The 16,045-nt window shown below is 46.7% G+C and overlaps 1 protein-coding gene across 3 annotated transcripts in view; it reads right to left on the reverse strand.

Annotated features, from left to right (window-relative positions):
• Window positions 1–13,278, reverse strand: part of SFXN1 (sideroflexin 1) — a 40,243-nt gene extending 26,965 nt beyond the window's left edge. Inside the window, exons 1-2 of one of the 3 annotated variants that reach the window (XM_042946218.1) lie at window positions 13,206–13,278; window positions 11–185 (exon numbers count right to left, since the gene is read on the reverse strand). In XM_042946218.1, the coding sequence (XP_042802152.1) occupies window positions 11–174 (164 nt within the window). In that variant the 5' untranslated portion in view covers window positions 175–185; window positions 13,206–13,278. Of the gene's footprint in view, window positions 1–10; window positions 186–6,814; window positions 6,888–8,169; window positions 8,243–13,205 lie in introns of those variants that run through there. The other 2 variants (XM_042946226.1, XM_042946213.1) reach the window with 2 other exon arrangements.
• Between the last annotated feature and the right edge of the window lie 2,767 nt (window positions 13,279–16,045).

Raw genomic sequence — 16,045 nt, forward strand, 5'->3', positions numbered from 1 at the left:
TTAACGTTACCTGTAATCATGCACCACTCTTCTAGCATTCTCTAGTTGTTCGTTGCTTAACAGAATATTCCTGGGGTCTGTCACAGTGAAGAAATGATTGGCTCGTCCAACAAAGGTGCTTTGATCCCATCGAGGTTCCTTGATGTTAATGTTTGCTGGAAGTTCTCCAGACATCGTCCTGGACTCTGCGGAGGGTCAAAAAGACAAGTCTAGTCAAGGCTTACAATGTTCCAACACGTTTTACAAACTTAGAGTCACATCAGCCTTCAGGCAAAGATTTATGTACATTCCTATTTACAAAAATAACTTGGCTATAACTGGCAGAAGGACCATCTACATCCAAAGCTTACTTTGTCCATAAATCCCACCTGATCTTAACCAAATTTCACTAATTTCCCACATATTTCTCTTTATAAACACACAGTATCTCATCACTCCTTAACTTCTGGAAGCCTAGAAATACTCTAGAAAAAATAGAAATATAAAAAGTTAAAATTAACATCAGCAGTAACAGGGTCTGAAGTTTGAAACCCCTTTTCTCAAACTACTACTGTACTCTGGTCTATTAAATTTGTTGTTTCTACCAGTAGAAGTGACTAATTATGCAAAAAAGGGTTAAGTAAATGCCAAACATCCTACAATTAGAACAAGATTCAGATTCAGGCAGGCTTGTTGAGCATATAAGCCACCAATCAAAAATGCAAGTTATGTTCTTCAATCTAACATAGTGGAAAAAGTACAGTGGCACAATCCCATGAATAAGAGTAACACTGTAGCATTTAGTGTAGTTTATGGCTAAGGACCATTACTATTTTCCCAAAAGTAAATAATTTCTTTCTCTGAGTGATACACTTATTTTTAAAACTGCACTGTATTATTAAAATGCATGCTTATAGTAGTATTCTGAATAATGTAAGCTTATTGTAGAAAATACAGAAGAAACAAAACCTCTGCTAATTTAGCCACACTGAAATAAACATCTTTAATGTTTGGGTAATTCCTTGCAGGCATTTTTTAATACATATTATCATATAAATAACAAAGTAAAGTTGATATCATACTCTGTATTTTAATTTCCTGATTTTTTTTGTTTTGTGCTTATTTCATGTGCATTTCCCACAGCACTAAATATTCGTTTTGGGTATATAACAACACCTTTAATGTTTAAGTTATTTCCAGTTTTTCACCATGATAAATCATGTTGTATCCTTGTCTCTGATCTCTTCAAAGCTGGTGATCTCCTTAGGCTTGATCTCTGCATGACATTAGCAGATTGAAGGACTGGATCACTATGAAGGCTTCAAACCATTGCTTTTGTATTCCTGTCTCCCTCCCCTACATTTCTAATACCAGTTCGAATAGCAGCTTTCTTTTCCAGGTGCTTCACAAGTTCTTAGGTACGGTAAGATGCCAGGTGCAGACTCTAGGCACTCTGGTCACCGGGCTTTATCAAACTCTCAATACGTATCACAGCCCACCGGATCAAAAGCGAACGTGTTAGGACAACAGACGTGAGAAATCTAGTGCGTGTGACATAGCTGGTCAGGAAGAGTGAGAAGGTAAAAATCAGGTCTGCTGTTCATAAAGCCAGCTGGACTAGCAAACACGGATGAAGCCAACTGCAAAGTTAATGGGAAACCATACTTCTCCCAAGGTCACGATGCAGCTGTAAAGTGTCATAACACTGTCCTTCTTGGAGTGACCACTGCTTTCTTATCTCACCCAGACACCTTGTTTTCTATAATCACAAACTGTTAGAAACTTTGCTATTGGAAATCCAACAGAAAGAATGAAACATTCCACTCTTCACAAAGAAAAGGAGCCTGCTAGTATCCAAAATCTATAAAGACCTCACCAAACCGAAAAAGACCTCACCACACCCGAAAAACAAACAATCCGGTGAAGAAATGGGCAAAAGACATGAATAGACACTTCTTTAAAGACATCAAGATGGCCACCAGGCACATGAAAAGATGCTCAACGTCACTCCTCAGCAGGGAAATACAAATCAAAACCACACTGAGATATCACCTCACGTCGGTCAGAGTGGCTAAAATGAACAAATCAGGAGACTACAGATGCTGGCGAGGATGTGGAGAAACGGGAACCCTCTTGCACTGTTGGTGGGAATGCAAACTGGTGCAGCAGCTCTGGAAAACAGTATGGAGGTTCCTCAAAAGATTAAAAAATAGCACTGCTAGGAATTTACCCAAGGGATACAGGAGTGCTGATGCATAGGGGCACTTGTACCCCAATGTTTATAGCAGCACTTTCAACAATAGCCAGATTATGGAAAGAGCCTAAATGTCCATCAACTGATGAATGGATAAAGAAATTGTGGTTTATATACACAACGGAATACTACTTGGCAATGAAAAAGAATGAAATATGGCTTTTTGGAGCAACATGGATGAAACTGAAGAGTGTCATGCTAAGTGAAATAAATCATACAGAGAAAGACAGATACCATATGTTTTCACTCTTATGTGGATCCTGAGAAACTTAACAGAAGACCATGGGGGTGGGGAAGGGGAAAAAAAAAGTTAGAGAGGGAGGGAGGCAAACCATCAGAGACTCTTAAAAACTGAGAATAAACTGAGGGTTGATGGGGGGTGGGAGGGAGGGGGAGGGTGGGTGACGGGCATTGAGGAGGGCACCTGTTGGGATGAGCACTGGGTGTTGTATGGAAACCGATTTGACAATAAACTTCATATTAAAAAAAAGGAAAGAAAAGAAAAGGAGCCTGGATTTCCAGCCTAGGTGTGGAGTTTATCACAGAGTTTCTGGACACGACATTCCACAAATTTTTAACTCTGTAATTTCCAAGGAAACAGGGCAGTGGGACCACTTCAGGGTCTAGACCTTAACACGCAGCCCTGGTTGAAGCCAATCAAAATACTGTTTCACTGAACTTCATCTAAAGTCCACTGTTCTCCAAGATGCTCTATAAGATTTATCTCCTCCTTTGTTGGTTCCTCTGGTGTGTGGTCTCCCTCAATGCAAGAAGCCAATGAACGTGACTTTGTTGACTACAGCTTTGTCCCTGCTGGGTTTTGGCTGACTGGGCTATGGTAAGAGAAAACGTCTTAAATTTCAAACTAGAACACATCAAAATCAAGGGCTATGTAGTACACATCAAAGAGTTGTGCCACTGTTAAGAGAAATGTCTAAATTATGAATTCGAATACATCAAATGTGTTACTTACAAAACATACAAAAAGCAAAACAAAAACTCCAATTCACACCCAGGAGAGCAGTAGCTTCCAGACTTGTCTGCTGAGACACCTTCGTGCCCCGCAGGGAGTGCAGGGGATTCAGCAGGTGGGGCTACGCAGAGGATGTTGACAAGGAGTGACGAGCATGAGGAAAAGCAGGACAGGGTGGTGTCCTAGAAACCAGGTCGAGTGAATCCCTTGGTAGTCCAGCTGGCCAAAATGAAGAACACCTTGGTAGATGGTTACTCCCATTTTGGGAATGTGAAGACGGGAGAATACAGCCCCCTGAGGAGCCAGTCTAGGGGGAGGGGAACACAGCAGAACTCTGCCCGTTCTAAAAACTCTCAGCAATGGTGGCTGGAAGTAGGGTGAGATGGTACACACACGTTAAGTGTTCCTCCTTAGGGAACGGTTTGTCCCCACAAAGGCAATTACTATCTCCTGTCTAGAGATTCTGACCCAGTAGGCCTAGCAGAAGGCCAGGCATGAGATTTTTTTTTTTTTTTACATTTATTTGTTTTTGAGAGACAGAGAGACACAGAGCACAAGTTGGGGAGGGGCAGAAAGAGAAGGAGACACAGAATCCGAAGCAGGCTCCAGGCTCTGAGCTGTCAGCACAGAGCCCGACGCGGGGCTCGGACCCATGAACCGTGAGACCATGCTCTGAGCCGAAGTTGGACGCTTAACCGACTGAACTACCCAGGGGCCCCTGACCTGCCATTTTTAACCGCACCACACAGATGAGGAGACGGAGGCCCAGAGGCTGCAAATAACTTGCCCGGGTTGTGTGACTGGTGCTGGTGGCTGAAGACAAGCTGGACAGCCCAAAGCAGGACTGCACTCCTGGGCATTGGTCTGCCAGCTCTCTCTACTCTACTCTACCACTCTCATTTAGCTATTTTTCCCCTCAAAGTACATCAATTAATGCCTGCACAGAACTGGTATCTTTGAGGCCCTCCTTTTTTGTTTAAATACTAACGTGTCTACGGACACTATGAAGTTCTGCACAACAAGGACCCTGTGGTGACCTTAGAACATGTGAGCAAGAAGAAAGCTGTGGAGGTCTTCTTTGCCTAAAGGAGGAGTCCTTCTTTAGGCAAAGGAAAAGGGGAGAGATGGAAGAAAGGAACCCCAACACGTCTGGAGTTTCTATTACATGCAAGGAACTGGGCTAGATGCTAGCCTAAGAGTGCCAGCTCCTGCTACACGCCGTGGCAGAAGAGTCTACCTCAGCTCTCCTGACAGCGTGCTCAACGAGGAGGAAAGCAAGATTCTGAGATGCTACTCACAACTAATCCTCACCTACCCAGCAAGGGAGCCAGGAGGCTGATCTTCAGACTCCCGGCCAAGCCCACCAAAACCCCAACCCTGAAAGCTTTTAGTGATGGGCCCTGTAAGGACCTGTGGTAGGCAGAATGATGCCCCTCCCCAACATGTGCACGTCTTAGCCGCACGCACGGTCACCTTCTGTGACCAAGGGACTCTGCTGCTGTGACTAAGGCAGGGCTCTTGACACTGGGAACCACTGGGGCTTACTCAGGTGGGTCTGATACGATCACAAGAGCCCCCACGAGACCAAGAGGAGGGCAGGTGAGGCAGAGCCGGAAGAACAGATGTGAGACGAGCAGAGACTAGGGTGACCTGAGGCGGTGAGCCAAGGAACATGGGCAGCTTCTGGAAGCTGCAAAAGTCAAAGAGCCTCCAGAAGTAACACAGACTCATTTTAGACCACCGGACTCCAGAACTATCAAATAACGTGCTGGTTTACAAATATTAGTTTTGTCGTGGTCTGTTATAGTGGCGAAAGGAAACTAATACAGCACCGTTCTCCCTGCTTAGAAAGGATTTCAAATAGCACTGTACATTGGCATAAGACATACCAATTAGCCTTGATAACCTGTCTCTGCCTCCCATGCATTTCAAAAACATGAAGCCTCATCAGGAATGTCATATTAACACGCTTACCAAGACAGCTGGTCTCAAACCAGGTAAATTTTTAATTATTAACTGTGATGCCCATGTTTCAATTAGACAAGCTTTTTCACACACGAACCTTCAAGCACATCCACTTTCTCAACTTTAAACAAATCAACCAGTATCTAGAATCAGGAGTTCCACTTTCAGGTTTTTTGGTGGTTTTTTTTTTTTTTTCTTTTCAAAAATGTATTTCCTATTCCACATTAAAAACCAGTAGGGCCATGGGGCACCTGGGTGGCTCAGTCGGTTAAGCGTCTGACTTCAGCTCAGGCCATGATCTCACAGTCCGTGAGTTCGAGTCCCATGTCAGCTCTGCACGGACAGCTCAGAGCCTGGAGTTTGTTTCAGATCCTGTGTCTCCCTCTTTCTCTGCCCCTCCCCTGCTCATGCTCTGTTTCTCTCTCAAAAATAAAATAAAAACATAAAAAAAGGGGGGGGGGCCAGGAGTGGTCCCGCCACTGCCCTGGAGTACTTGTCTCCCCTCCTGTCCACGCCCGGGCCTGGGTGCTCTGACTGCAGACCAGACGGCAGCACTTTGTGCACCGAGCCAGGGTGCTGGGAGCTGCAGGCTGAGGTGGCACTGAGGCGCTGCTGGGGACCCCTCTCATCATTACCCCAGGCACGCTCCATTTTGTACCTGGAGCTGGCTAAGGGAGGGGGCTGAGACCCATCTGGGCCTCTGATCACACAGCCATCTCCAGGGTGAATGAGCCAGCGTGGCCTCTGCCACCACGCGGGGGTCTCTGAGGCATGCCCCCTTTCTGCCTGCTTGCTGGGCCATGACTGGGCCTGACCGCTTGGTCAAACCACCATGTCTTGGGTGCCCACTGACTGGCAGATGGCACTGGCCCCCACATACTGGGTACTGACCAGCTGTTTGCGCTGGAGGGTTGGGGGTGCCCCCCTTGGGCACCTCTGTAGGGAGGAAGCTGAGTCCCCAGGGGTGGGAGGAGAAGGAATGAGCTTGGTTTCCTCACAGTCTGGTTCACCCATAAAATGAGCAGTCATCTGAAGGTCTGGGGTCCCTGGGCTAGCTCCCTCACCCTGACTGGCTTGAAACTGGTCCAAGATCAGACACCTTTTTAGAGAGATGTTCTCAAACACAGCTGAGCACATGGTTCTGACAGTTTTTCATGAACAACGGATGCTGACAGTTTTATGACAGATACTCATCAACCAGGAATTTCTGCAGAGAACACCGGAGGAAGTCATCATGATGTACAACCTTGTGATACTGGTGGCAGGAGGAATGATCAAGAAGCCAAAATGGTTCAGAAGAAAGTTTCAGAGAACAAGATGCAGATCTCTGGACTGCCAAAGCAGCACGGATAAGGAAAAATGCAATACCTTAAAGGGATGCCTGCACGGGACGCCAAAGAATGTGTTCAAGAATGCGTGAGTTTACCAGCTCTATCGCACCTGAAGTGAATGAAAGAGTCATCTCGAGAATCAGAAGACAGCAGTGGGGAGGATGTCCCCTTCGCACGTCTACCTGAGGCCTTCACAGTTACGTAGAACTGCTGAAATACCTTCAGAAATGATGCCACGGAGAGAGAGACACGACTGTGGAACATCACAGCCACGGAGGCAGTAAGTGAAGACCTCCCCCAGCAGGAACTTACGAGCCAGTTCCCGGCCAGTGTGACAACTGCACATGCCCAACAGCAAAATGTTAGGGTTTACACAACACCATCTTGGCACACTTCTGATGTTCAACAGACTCAGCTTGCACGATCTGAAATGATGGAATAGGGGTTGCTGAGGAGGGAAGGAGGCTGTGAAGAGTCCAGAACAGAGATATTACGAGGAAACGGCTGGTGAAGGTGACCTCTTTATATGTTTAAGTAGCTGCAAGGAGCTTCCTGAAGCCTGACCAAATGAGGTATGAATTCTTACTCAACAATCTTTCCCATGAGGGGTGCCTGGGTGGCTCAGTCAGTTGAGTGTCTGACTCTTGACTTCAGCTCAGGTCATGATCCCAGGGGGTTGTGGGATTGAGCCCCGCGTCGGGCTCTGCACAAAGCATAGAGCCTGCTTAAGATTCTCTCTCTCTCTCTCTCTCTCTCTCTCTCTCTCCTTCTGCCCCTCTCCTCAGCTCATGTGCTGTCTCTCTCTCTTAAAAAATACATACATACAGGGGCACCTGGGTGGCTTAGTCGGTTAAGCATCCGACTCTTGGTTTCGGCTCAGGTCATGATCTCACAGTTTGTGAGTTTGAGCCCCACACCTGACTCTGTGCAGGAGGTGTGGAGCCTGCTTGGGATCCTCCCTCTCTCCCTCTCTCTCTGCCTCTCCCCCACTTGTGCTCTCTTTGTCTCTCTCAAAATAAATTAAATAAGCAATTAATTAAAAGATAAATTAATTAAAAAAAATATATATAGACATACTTTATAAGTTTTCTGTGGATGACTGACATCACTTTGCAATTAAAAGAAAGCCAAAGCTTTATCACTTAAAGACAAAATCACTTGGAATGAACTCAGGATGTGGCTATCTGGCACCATTAATAATTAGAGAATTAGACTGAATTTAAATGACATTGCCAAAGAGATCATTTTACAAATTGTATATGTTGATTCATTAATTAACCCATGAGAGGGGACAGAAATAATCTCTTAGGAGGAAAACTGTCAGAACTCAAACCCTTGGCTAAGGGTTTGCATAAACATAGTATCGGGGAGCCTCATCAAAATACATTTCTCCAAGCCTTTTTATTCATTAATTCACGAACAAAATTACTTGATATATTCAGTATCCACTGAAGGCCTCCCTTGTACCCAACACCGGCTTGGTCTTGGGTTTGGAAAGACCCAATACATACTGTGAACGGTAGTTGAAAAACAAACATATTTTAATGATCACAACCTAAATTTCCCCCCAAAAACCTGCAGACATCCTTCGTACATAGAGCTTATTATGCATGGACATCGCCCAACTCTGCCGATAAACTCTTTAACAGAGTTACCAGATCACAAACCTTGCTGAGTGACTCTGGTCTCCAAATCTGTACATAATTCTCAAGAATATCCGTTATATGGAGTAAGCCTGCTCTGAGGTACACAATGACTAAGTCACAGAATCCATAAGCTTTTAAAGCCAGAGTGGCATGACCAAGTTCCTCTACTCATAACACAGGACTACATTATCTATCATAGGCCTACTGGCAATGTTAATGAACTCTGTCTCCTTCCAAGTCATTATTCAAATTACATCACAATCTTCACGAACAATTATGGGAGGGCATTTCTGTTAGATGTCACACAGTCAGTGCACAGCTATACAAAGGCGAAAACCACCACCACCCCCCCACCCCCGGGTCCTAGAACCAGGACCACCTTCTACTACAGATAAGCCTTCACGGCTGCTGAAGTCTGCACCAATTGGGCAACGGTGATCCGTTTGGTTCCCATCCGTCTGGTTGTACTTAACCAACTGTCTTATAACTTGGGGGATCCCTGAATGGAAGGTATAGTGGTTAGGAGACTGTGTTTGTGGAGGCAGCAGATCTGAGTTCAAATCCCAGCTCCACCAATGACTCTGCGACCTTGTATGCATTAGCCCACTGTTCCTAGTTTCTGGATCTTTATGGATGAAACTGGAATACTACCTAATAACCACCACTAATATTTAACAACCATCTGTTCTAAGAGCTTTCCTTAGATTACCAACTCTTCTAACCCTCACAACAGTTCAGTTTCCTGAGCTAACTTGCTCAAGTACGTAGGGGCGTTGGAACGTTAACCTAAGTCCTCTGGCTCCTCCAGAACCCCTGCTCCTGGGAGAAGGGGTTGTAACCAGGATAGCATTTCCCCGGAGATTCCGATTCAGTAGAGCTGTGGATGGGGCCTCGGAAATAGATTTTTAAGAAGTACAGCAGGGGAATCCTATGATTAGGTAAGTTTGGGAAACACCATGGGAAGAAGATAAAAATAATAAATAAATAATGACCAAATGCCCTCCCAGTTAAGGGAAGATGCTTACCCTTTTGCAGGGCCAGTGTAGACATTTAGATGACTCCCTGGCCGTTAATACTGGTTGCTGGGTCTGTTCTTTCTGACTGGTTCCTGATGAGAGTAGCTTCCTGCCCTATGGCCTGGTCCTGCGAGCACTTGCCCTGACAGTGTATGGAATCAGAACAGGACTGGACCAAATGCACTCTGGACTAGAGTCCTGATTCTGTCACTTCCTTTGTAGGCATGTCACTGGGTGACTCACTTCACATCTCTGAGCCTTAATATTATCATCTATAAAATGGAGATAAGAGGTGGCTCATAGAGCAAGCTGAGGTACACAAGAGAGCTTTAAACCTTTATTAATTGCAAAATGCTAAATAAAGGTAGGAAACATTTCTAACAAGCCAGTTTCCTGTGAGTGGATGTCCTCACTGGCTGAAGTCCTGCCCATAAATACAGTCACTGGCAATGGTGGTGGTGATGGGGTTGGGGGAGAAATGGACTGGAGCTTGGCTGCCTGAAGATGATGATCGAAAATGTCTATCAAAAATAACTTCCCTCCAAGATAAACTTTGTTTCAAACTTTTAGCTACATGCCAAGAAAATGCTTAAATATTGGAAAAAATTTTCTTGCCAAAACTTTGCAGGAAACAAGTTAGCAGAGAATATGCTTTTTATCAGGGACTTAGTAACAAAGACCTTTAACCCTGGCTAAAGATTAACGATGGAAATTATTAAACTGTACCCTTGCTGTTGATTAAAACAACTGCAGTTTGAAAGAGGTAAGAAAGCCTAGTTGCCCTGGTTTAGTTAGGGCCAGGCAGGTGTGAAACACCCCATCAAAGTCACTGTCTGGGCGATGTGACTGAGTGCCCACTATGCCAGATGCTAGGCTTTCTGGGATTATTCGATGCCAAACCCTCATTTCTGTTCTCCAAGAAAACGTCCCCAGTTTTGTAGAGTTGCTCAGAAAAATCAAGTTCCACACCCAAGATGGCACAACCTGGAATCCGTGCTTCTGTCTGACTTTCCACCACATTTCTGACCCCGAGGGGCCCACAGGTGATGTGCCTGCCAGGGGCAATCACCCTAACTCAAGAAGCCTACACAGCACATTTACTAATTTGTTTGGGCTGGTCGTCCAGGTACAGGGTTCCTTTCTCGAGGGTGTGGCCACACAGGAGATCAAATAACAGACCAGAAAGTTGAATCCTGTGCAAAGAACTAGATTCCTTCAGAGCGCATTTCCACTCATCAATGGCTTTCTGTTGCACACTCTCCTCTATTCCAGGGGGCTTTTCTAGAACCGAGGGAAGACATGGAGAATTAACGCCTTCTGCCTATCTCCCTGTCAGCACCCTCCCAGCCCCCTACTTCCCACCCCACAAGGCAGATCCCACTCTTGGATTAACTTTAAAACATCCCAGTGACAATACAATCATCAGTCATATTCCAGCAGTCAAGATCAACTTTGGGTATGGGTTTCTTAATCAATTTCTTAGGATGGGGTGAAATTCTCATCCATTTTCTTTCTTTTTTTTAATGCTATTGGTTTCTACTTGAGATGGTGGCATCAGCCTATACAAATGTTAACATACTATTTTAGACATATTCAGTTGAATATTTTACCACCCACTTTAAAGAATCAAATCATGGGGGCGCCTGGGTGGCTCAGTCGGTTAAACGTCCGACTTCAGCTCAGGTCGTGATCTCGCAGTCCGTGGGTTCGAGCCCCGCGTCGGGCTCTGTGCTGACAGCTTGGAGCCTGGAGCCCGTTTCGGATTCTGTGTCTCCCTCTCTCTCTGCCCCTTTCCCCGTTCATGCTCTGTCTCTCTCTGCCTTTCAAAAATGAATAAATGTTAAAAAAAATTAAAAAAAAAAAGAATCAAATCATGTTATAGATACTGTACCTGAAAATATGTGACAAAGTAACAGTTAACTAAAATGTCAATAACTTTGAACTTTGTATAACTATATACAGGTTTGATACTTACTTTCATTTTTCACTTTCCAGATAAGTCAGCATTTTTTTTTTTGATTACTGCTACCGATGTCTTACCTTTAACCTCATACAAAAGGTCAGTTCCACCCATGATTATACTCCAACTAAATACATCTGACCACTGCCTGCATAGGAGGATGGACGTAGATGCCATCCATATTTTTATTCTAAGGCACTGGAGAGCAAAGAAGTTGGATGATGGACCGATTCGTAAGGTCACTGCTGCTCTGGTCGTCCTCTAAGATTTCTGCCCAGGAAGCGAAGAGGGGGAGGGATGTTTCCTCCCTGTTGGCATCTTCCTACATCCATCTGCATGAGATTTCATGAGACTTCTACAGAGCATTAAGAGCATTCTAAATATATGACCACCTCTGAAGTCCAGCCAGACTTTGCTTTGCTATGCAGGTTCCTCTCTGACAACTACACCAGATACTGTCCCTTTTCTGAAGGCCCACGGGGCTTAAAAGCCTGCACCCTCAATCTAACCCTTGAGGGCATACTTAGAGCAATTATACGTACTACTAAGACAGGATCTGATAGATCTTCCCTTCCAAACACTGTCATTTTTGCAAGCTGGACACCTGCAGTCCTAGGGAGAAAGGACCGGCTAGAGGCCCCAGAACTTCTTGGTAGAGCCTCCAAGCATCTTTTCAGAGATCGCCCCCCAATCCTGTATACCTTGTATGTCAAGTCTGACTCCAGCACCGTAAGAGTCGCAGAGCCTCCTTATTTACCTGCATACCCACCTCCCACCTATTGCAATGCCTGGAAGCAGCTCAGTGAACCGGGGATGGACCAAGGGAAGAGAAAAGCAAGAGGCACTTGAGTCAAAATCTAGAAGGCGAGGCAGAAGAGAGATTATGAGTTTGAGAGAAGTACAAACAAAATGCAGTGGGGGTTCAGAAGGCAGCTGTCCATGAGGTGGTTAAGTGCTTACGCTCCGAAGTTACTCGGAGGTAGGCGTTGTCATTCAGGCACCCAACGCATATTCATTGAGGGTCTACCTGGTACAGGAGATTGCTGGATGTAGGTAGGGACAGATAGGTGAGCACGACAAACAGGCCCTGATCACAAGATGAGAGAAGAAAACGAGCAAGTAAACACAGTTACTTCCAACTGGTGACAAATGCGATTGAAGAAAACCCACAGGGGTAACCTAACAAAGAATGGATGCGTGAGGGGTCAATTTTAGACAACACAGTCATGGGCAAGTAACACTTAAGCTGATGGCCAACTGTGCGACCTTGTGCTGGTTACTTAACCTCTCTGAGTACCAGCTTCCTCATCTGGATCATGGACACCACCAAGCACCTCACGGGGCTGAAAGAATGTAAAAGTAAATGGACCGAAAGAAATCACTGCACAAGCTTAGCAGATACCGTGGTTGTCATTCCGGGGAGGTTGGAGACCCGTGACACGTGGGAAAGATCAAGAGGGCATGGAGATGCAAGGTGGGGCCAGGACCACTCGCTCCCCTCTTGCCTGCAAGATCGCGAGTTCTAGGGCAGGGGCCGGGTGGTCTCTAACCCGATCAAGGAGCCCTGCTCTGCGCCGGGAGGAGAAACCAAGAGCTAAGAGTGTTGGGGACATGAGGGTAGGGTCGGTAACACCCGGTCACCAGGCAATCACTCGCGCCCGTAGCGCGGTGGCCTGTCCCCGCGGCAGCCATTTTGGGTGTCCTCACCGCGGGGAGTCTGGTCACGCGGCCGAGCACAGCGTGGCAGGGCGTGTGCGGGTGTGGATGGGTGAGCCCCTTCCCGTCCGGGGCAAGACCGCACTCCACCGCCGGGGCTCAGGGGGCCTCGGGGACAGGTCGGGCTGCTGCAGGTGGGGGGCGGCCAGACAGCGGGAGGGCAGGGGTCCCCAAGGTGCCGGGACCCCTGGCCCGGGAGTCCCCGGCACGGCGCGGGGGTTCCCGACCTCCGGCCCGGAGGGGGAGGGGGGTCTCCGCGCAACCCGCCTGCCGGCCCGCGCCCCTCCGCCCCTGCCCGCGCCCCTCCGCCGGGCTCCCCGCGCGCTTCCCACCCACCCCGGCTCGGCCCGACGCCCGCAACTCACCGCTCCCCGCCACCCGCCGCCCGCGCCGCTGGCACTCCCCGCTCAGCGCTGCCCGCGCCGCCACCGGAAGCGATTCTCCCGCCAGGGCGGCCCCGCGCGCCGCCGCCGCCCCGCGCGCGCCCTCGGAGCGCGTCCCCGTGCGGAGCCAGGCGGCCGCGTGGAGCCCCGGACCCGCCCCCGACTCGCCGCGCCGTCCGCCTGGCCTCGCGCTGCGCCCCGCGCGCTCCCTCGTGCCCGCGCTCTCGCTTCTGGCCCCTCCCCGCTCTCGGGCCCCGCGGTGAAGTCCCAACTTGGGCCTCCAGGCGGTCGGGGGCCCTCTCTGCTCAGGCCGGTGCCAGCGCTTTCCATTTGGGCTTGCCCAGTGGAAATTGGGCAAATCATTTCTTCAAGGCCAGCGTCTGGTATAGAGTTCGCAGCCGCTCATTCAGTCGCTCATCCATTCATTTAAACCCGGGTTCCCCCGAGTGTGGAGTGCCACAAGGCCATTTTAGGTGGTACAGGTGCCACGGTCTGACTTACTTCTTTGAAAAGACTCGCTCTGGCTACGGTATGGAGAATAGGCTGCAGGACATGGAGACAGAAAGAGGTCAGTAGGGTGGCTACCCTGGTTAGCCAGGGAAATACGATGGCGGCTTGGACCAGGTTGATACAAGCGAGGCGGTGAGAATTATTGGGTTCTGGGTATATCTTGGGGTTAGATGAAATGCAGTATATGGTGAATTACATCATGTTCACGGAGAGGAAGACTCCATTTTTTAAGTCCTAAATTCTTCCCCCAAATAACCTATAAATATAATGCAATCCCAAACAAAATCCTGACAAATCCAGTGCGTATAAGAGTGTGTACGCACAGCTAGGTAAGATGACTATAAAATGTATAGAGAAAAACAAAGAACCAGAAATAGCCAAAACAATTTTGAAGAAAAAGAGGAGGGGGGAGTGATTCATGCTATAAATACAGAGAGGTAGTATGTCTGTGTAACAAATAGCTTAGTGCAGCCAAACAGCAATACCTTACATGGACCCTGCACGTATAGAAATGTGCTCTGAGCTGGCATCCCAAGTGAGGGGTGTAGGTTAAATATTCACTAAATAATACTGGGGCAATTGAATCTTTACTTGTACCATACACAAAACTCAGCTCCAGGTGGATTAAAGACCCAAGTATGAGAAACAAACCTCTCAAGTTTTTAGCAGACAATAGAGGAGGGTATGTTTATGACCCTGGGAGAAGGAGTCATTCTTAAGTAAACACAAAAAGTACAAAATAGAAAGGCAAGATTGAAAAGTTAAACCTTATTAAAACTCAAAAATTCATGTTCACCAGTGATACCATAAAAAGTGAAAAGTTCACAGACTGGGAGGAAATATTTTCAATGCATGGGTATGGTAAAGAATACCTATCCAGAAAATATTTTTTAAAAATTTACAAACTAATAAGAAGAAACCACCCAATGGAAAGACATACGAAAATCATGGCTATGCAACTCACAGAGAAGGAAAAAGAAATCGTCCCGATGCATAAGTAAAGATTTTCAAGCTGGTCAGTAATTTATTTGGGCACTCAGCACGGGTTTCACAAAATTTTTGGTAGCACTCCTTATCCTCAGAATTCCTACGAATGTTGAAGCCGTTTATGTTCCTTACCAAACCCTGTGCAAGTGTTTGGCTCAAAAAGATGGAAAAAAAGAAAAGAAAAGAAAAGAAATCGTTCCTTCACAGGGCTTATTGGCAAGGAGACAGAGATGTAAACAAGTAATTACAAGAAATGATTACAATTCAATATAAGAATTGCAACAGTATAATGCGGGCTGTATAGCTAAGTGCTGAGAGCTTGGAGGAGGGACTGACTAGCTTGCCTGCAGAATGGGGTTGCAAGAGAGTTAGAGTAGATACAGAGCCTATCAGTTATCTGTTGCCACAGTGATGTTCCAGCATAGCCACGAAACCTCAGGAGTATACAACAATGAACATTTATTTTTGTGCCTGAGTCTATGTTGACTGGAAGTTGTGCTGATAGGAGCTGGGCTCAGCAAGGCTTACTCATGTCTGGTCAGCTGTGGGCTGTCAGTGGCTTTGTGGATCTTAGCAGGGCTCTTTTACGTGTCTGGGGACTCAGCTGGGACAATTGGACCGACAAGGGGGTGGAGGGACAGAGATAGATATAGAAGAAGGAAACTCAGTGCTTCTTGAGGCCAAGGCTTAGGAGTGACACATCTTCAGGATGCCTGGGTGGCTCGATAGGTTAAGAGTCTGACTCTTGATTTTGGCTCAGGTCGTATCACAGGTCATGAGTTCGAGCCCCGTATTAGGCTCTTCACTGACAGCCCACAACCTTCTTGGGATTCTCTCTCTCCCTCTTTCTCTCTCTCTCTCAAATAAATAAATAAACATTAAAGAAAAAAAAGAGAACTGACATGCCTTCACTTCCAATTCATTCCCCTTGTTTCATTTGATCCTAGTCAGATCATCAATCTCTTATCTTCTCATACCTACCACGTTCTGGGTACGAGACCCAAGCTGGACCAAACAGAATCCTGTCCTGTGTTTATATGTAGACTCGTCGCCCTCCCTCACCCCTCTTGGAGTTACAGAGCTGGGAGAACATGGATAAGGGGCTACTGGTCAGGGCGGACTTTCTGCCAATCTACAGAAGAGAAACTAAGCTGAAAGATGCAAGGGAGACAGAGTTCAGATGACATCATTTCAGGCCTTGGAAAGCTACTCACATACACTCTTTTCTTTTTCTTTTCTTTTTTAAATCACAAAGTTCTTTCAAGTTAGATTTCCATTCCTGATTGATTTGGGGGAAGGGGACTCCCAGAGATGGTGACATCTGA

This window comes from Panthera leo, chromosome A1 (genome assembly GCF_018350215.1).
Source record: "Panthera leo isolate Ple1 chromosome A1, P.leo_Ple1_pat1.1, whole genome shotgun sequence".
Classification (NCBI taxonomy): domain Eukaryota; kingdom Metazoa; phylum Chordata; class Mammalia; order Carnivora; family Felidae; genus Panthera; species Panthera leo.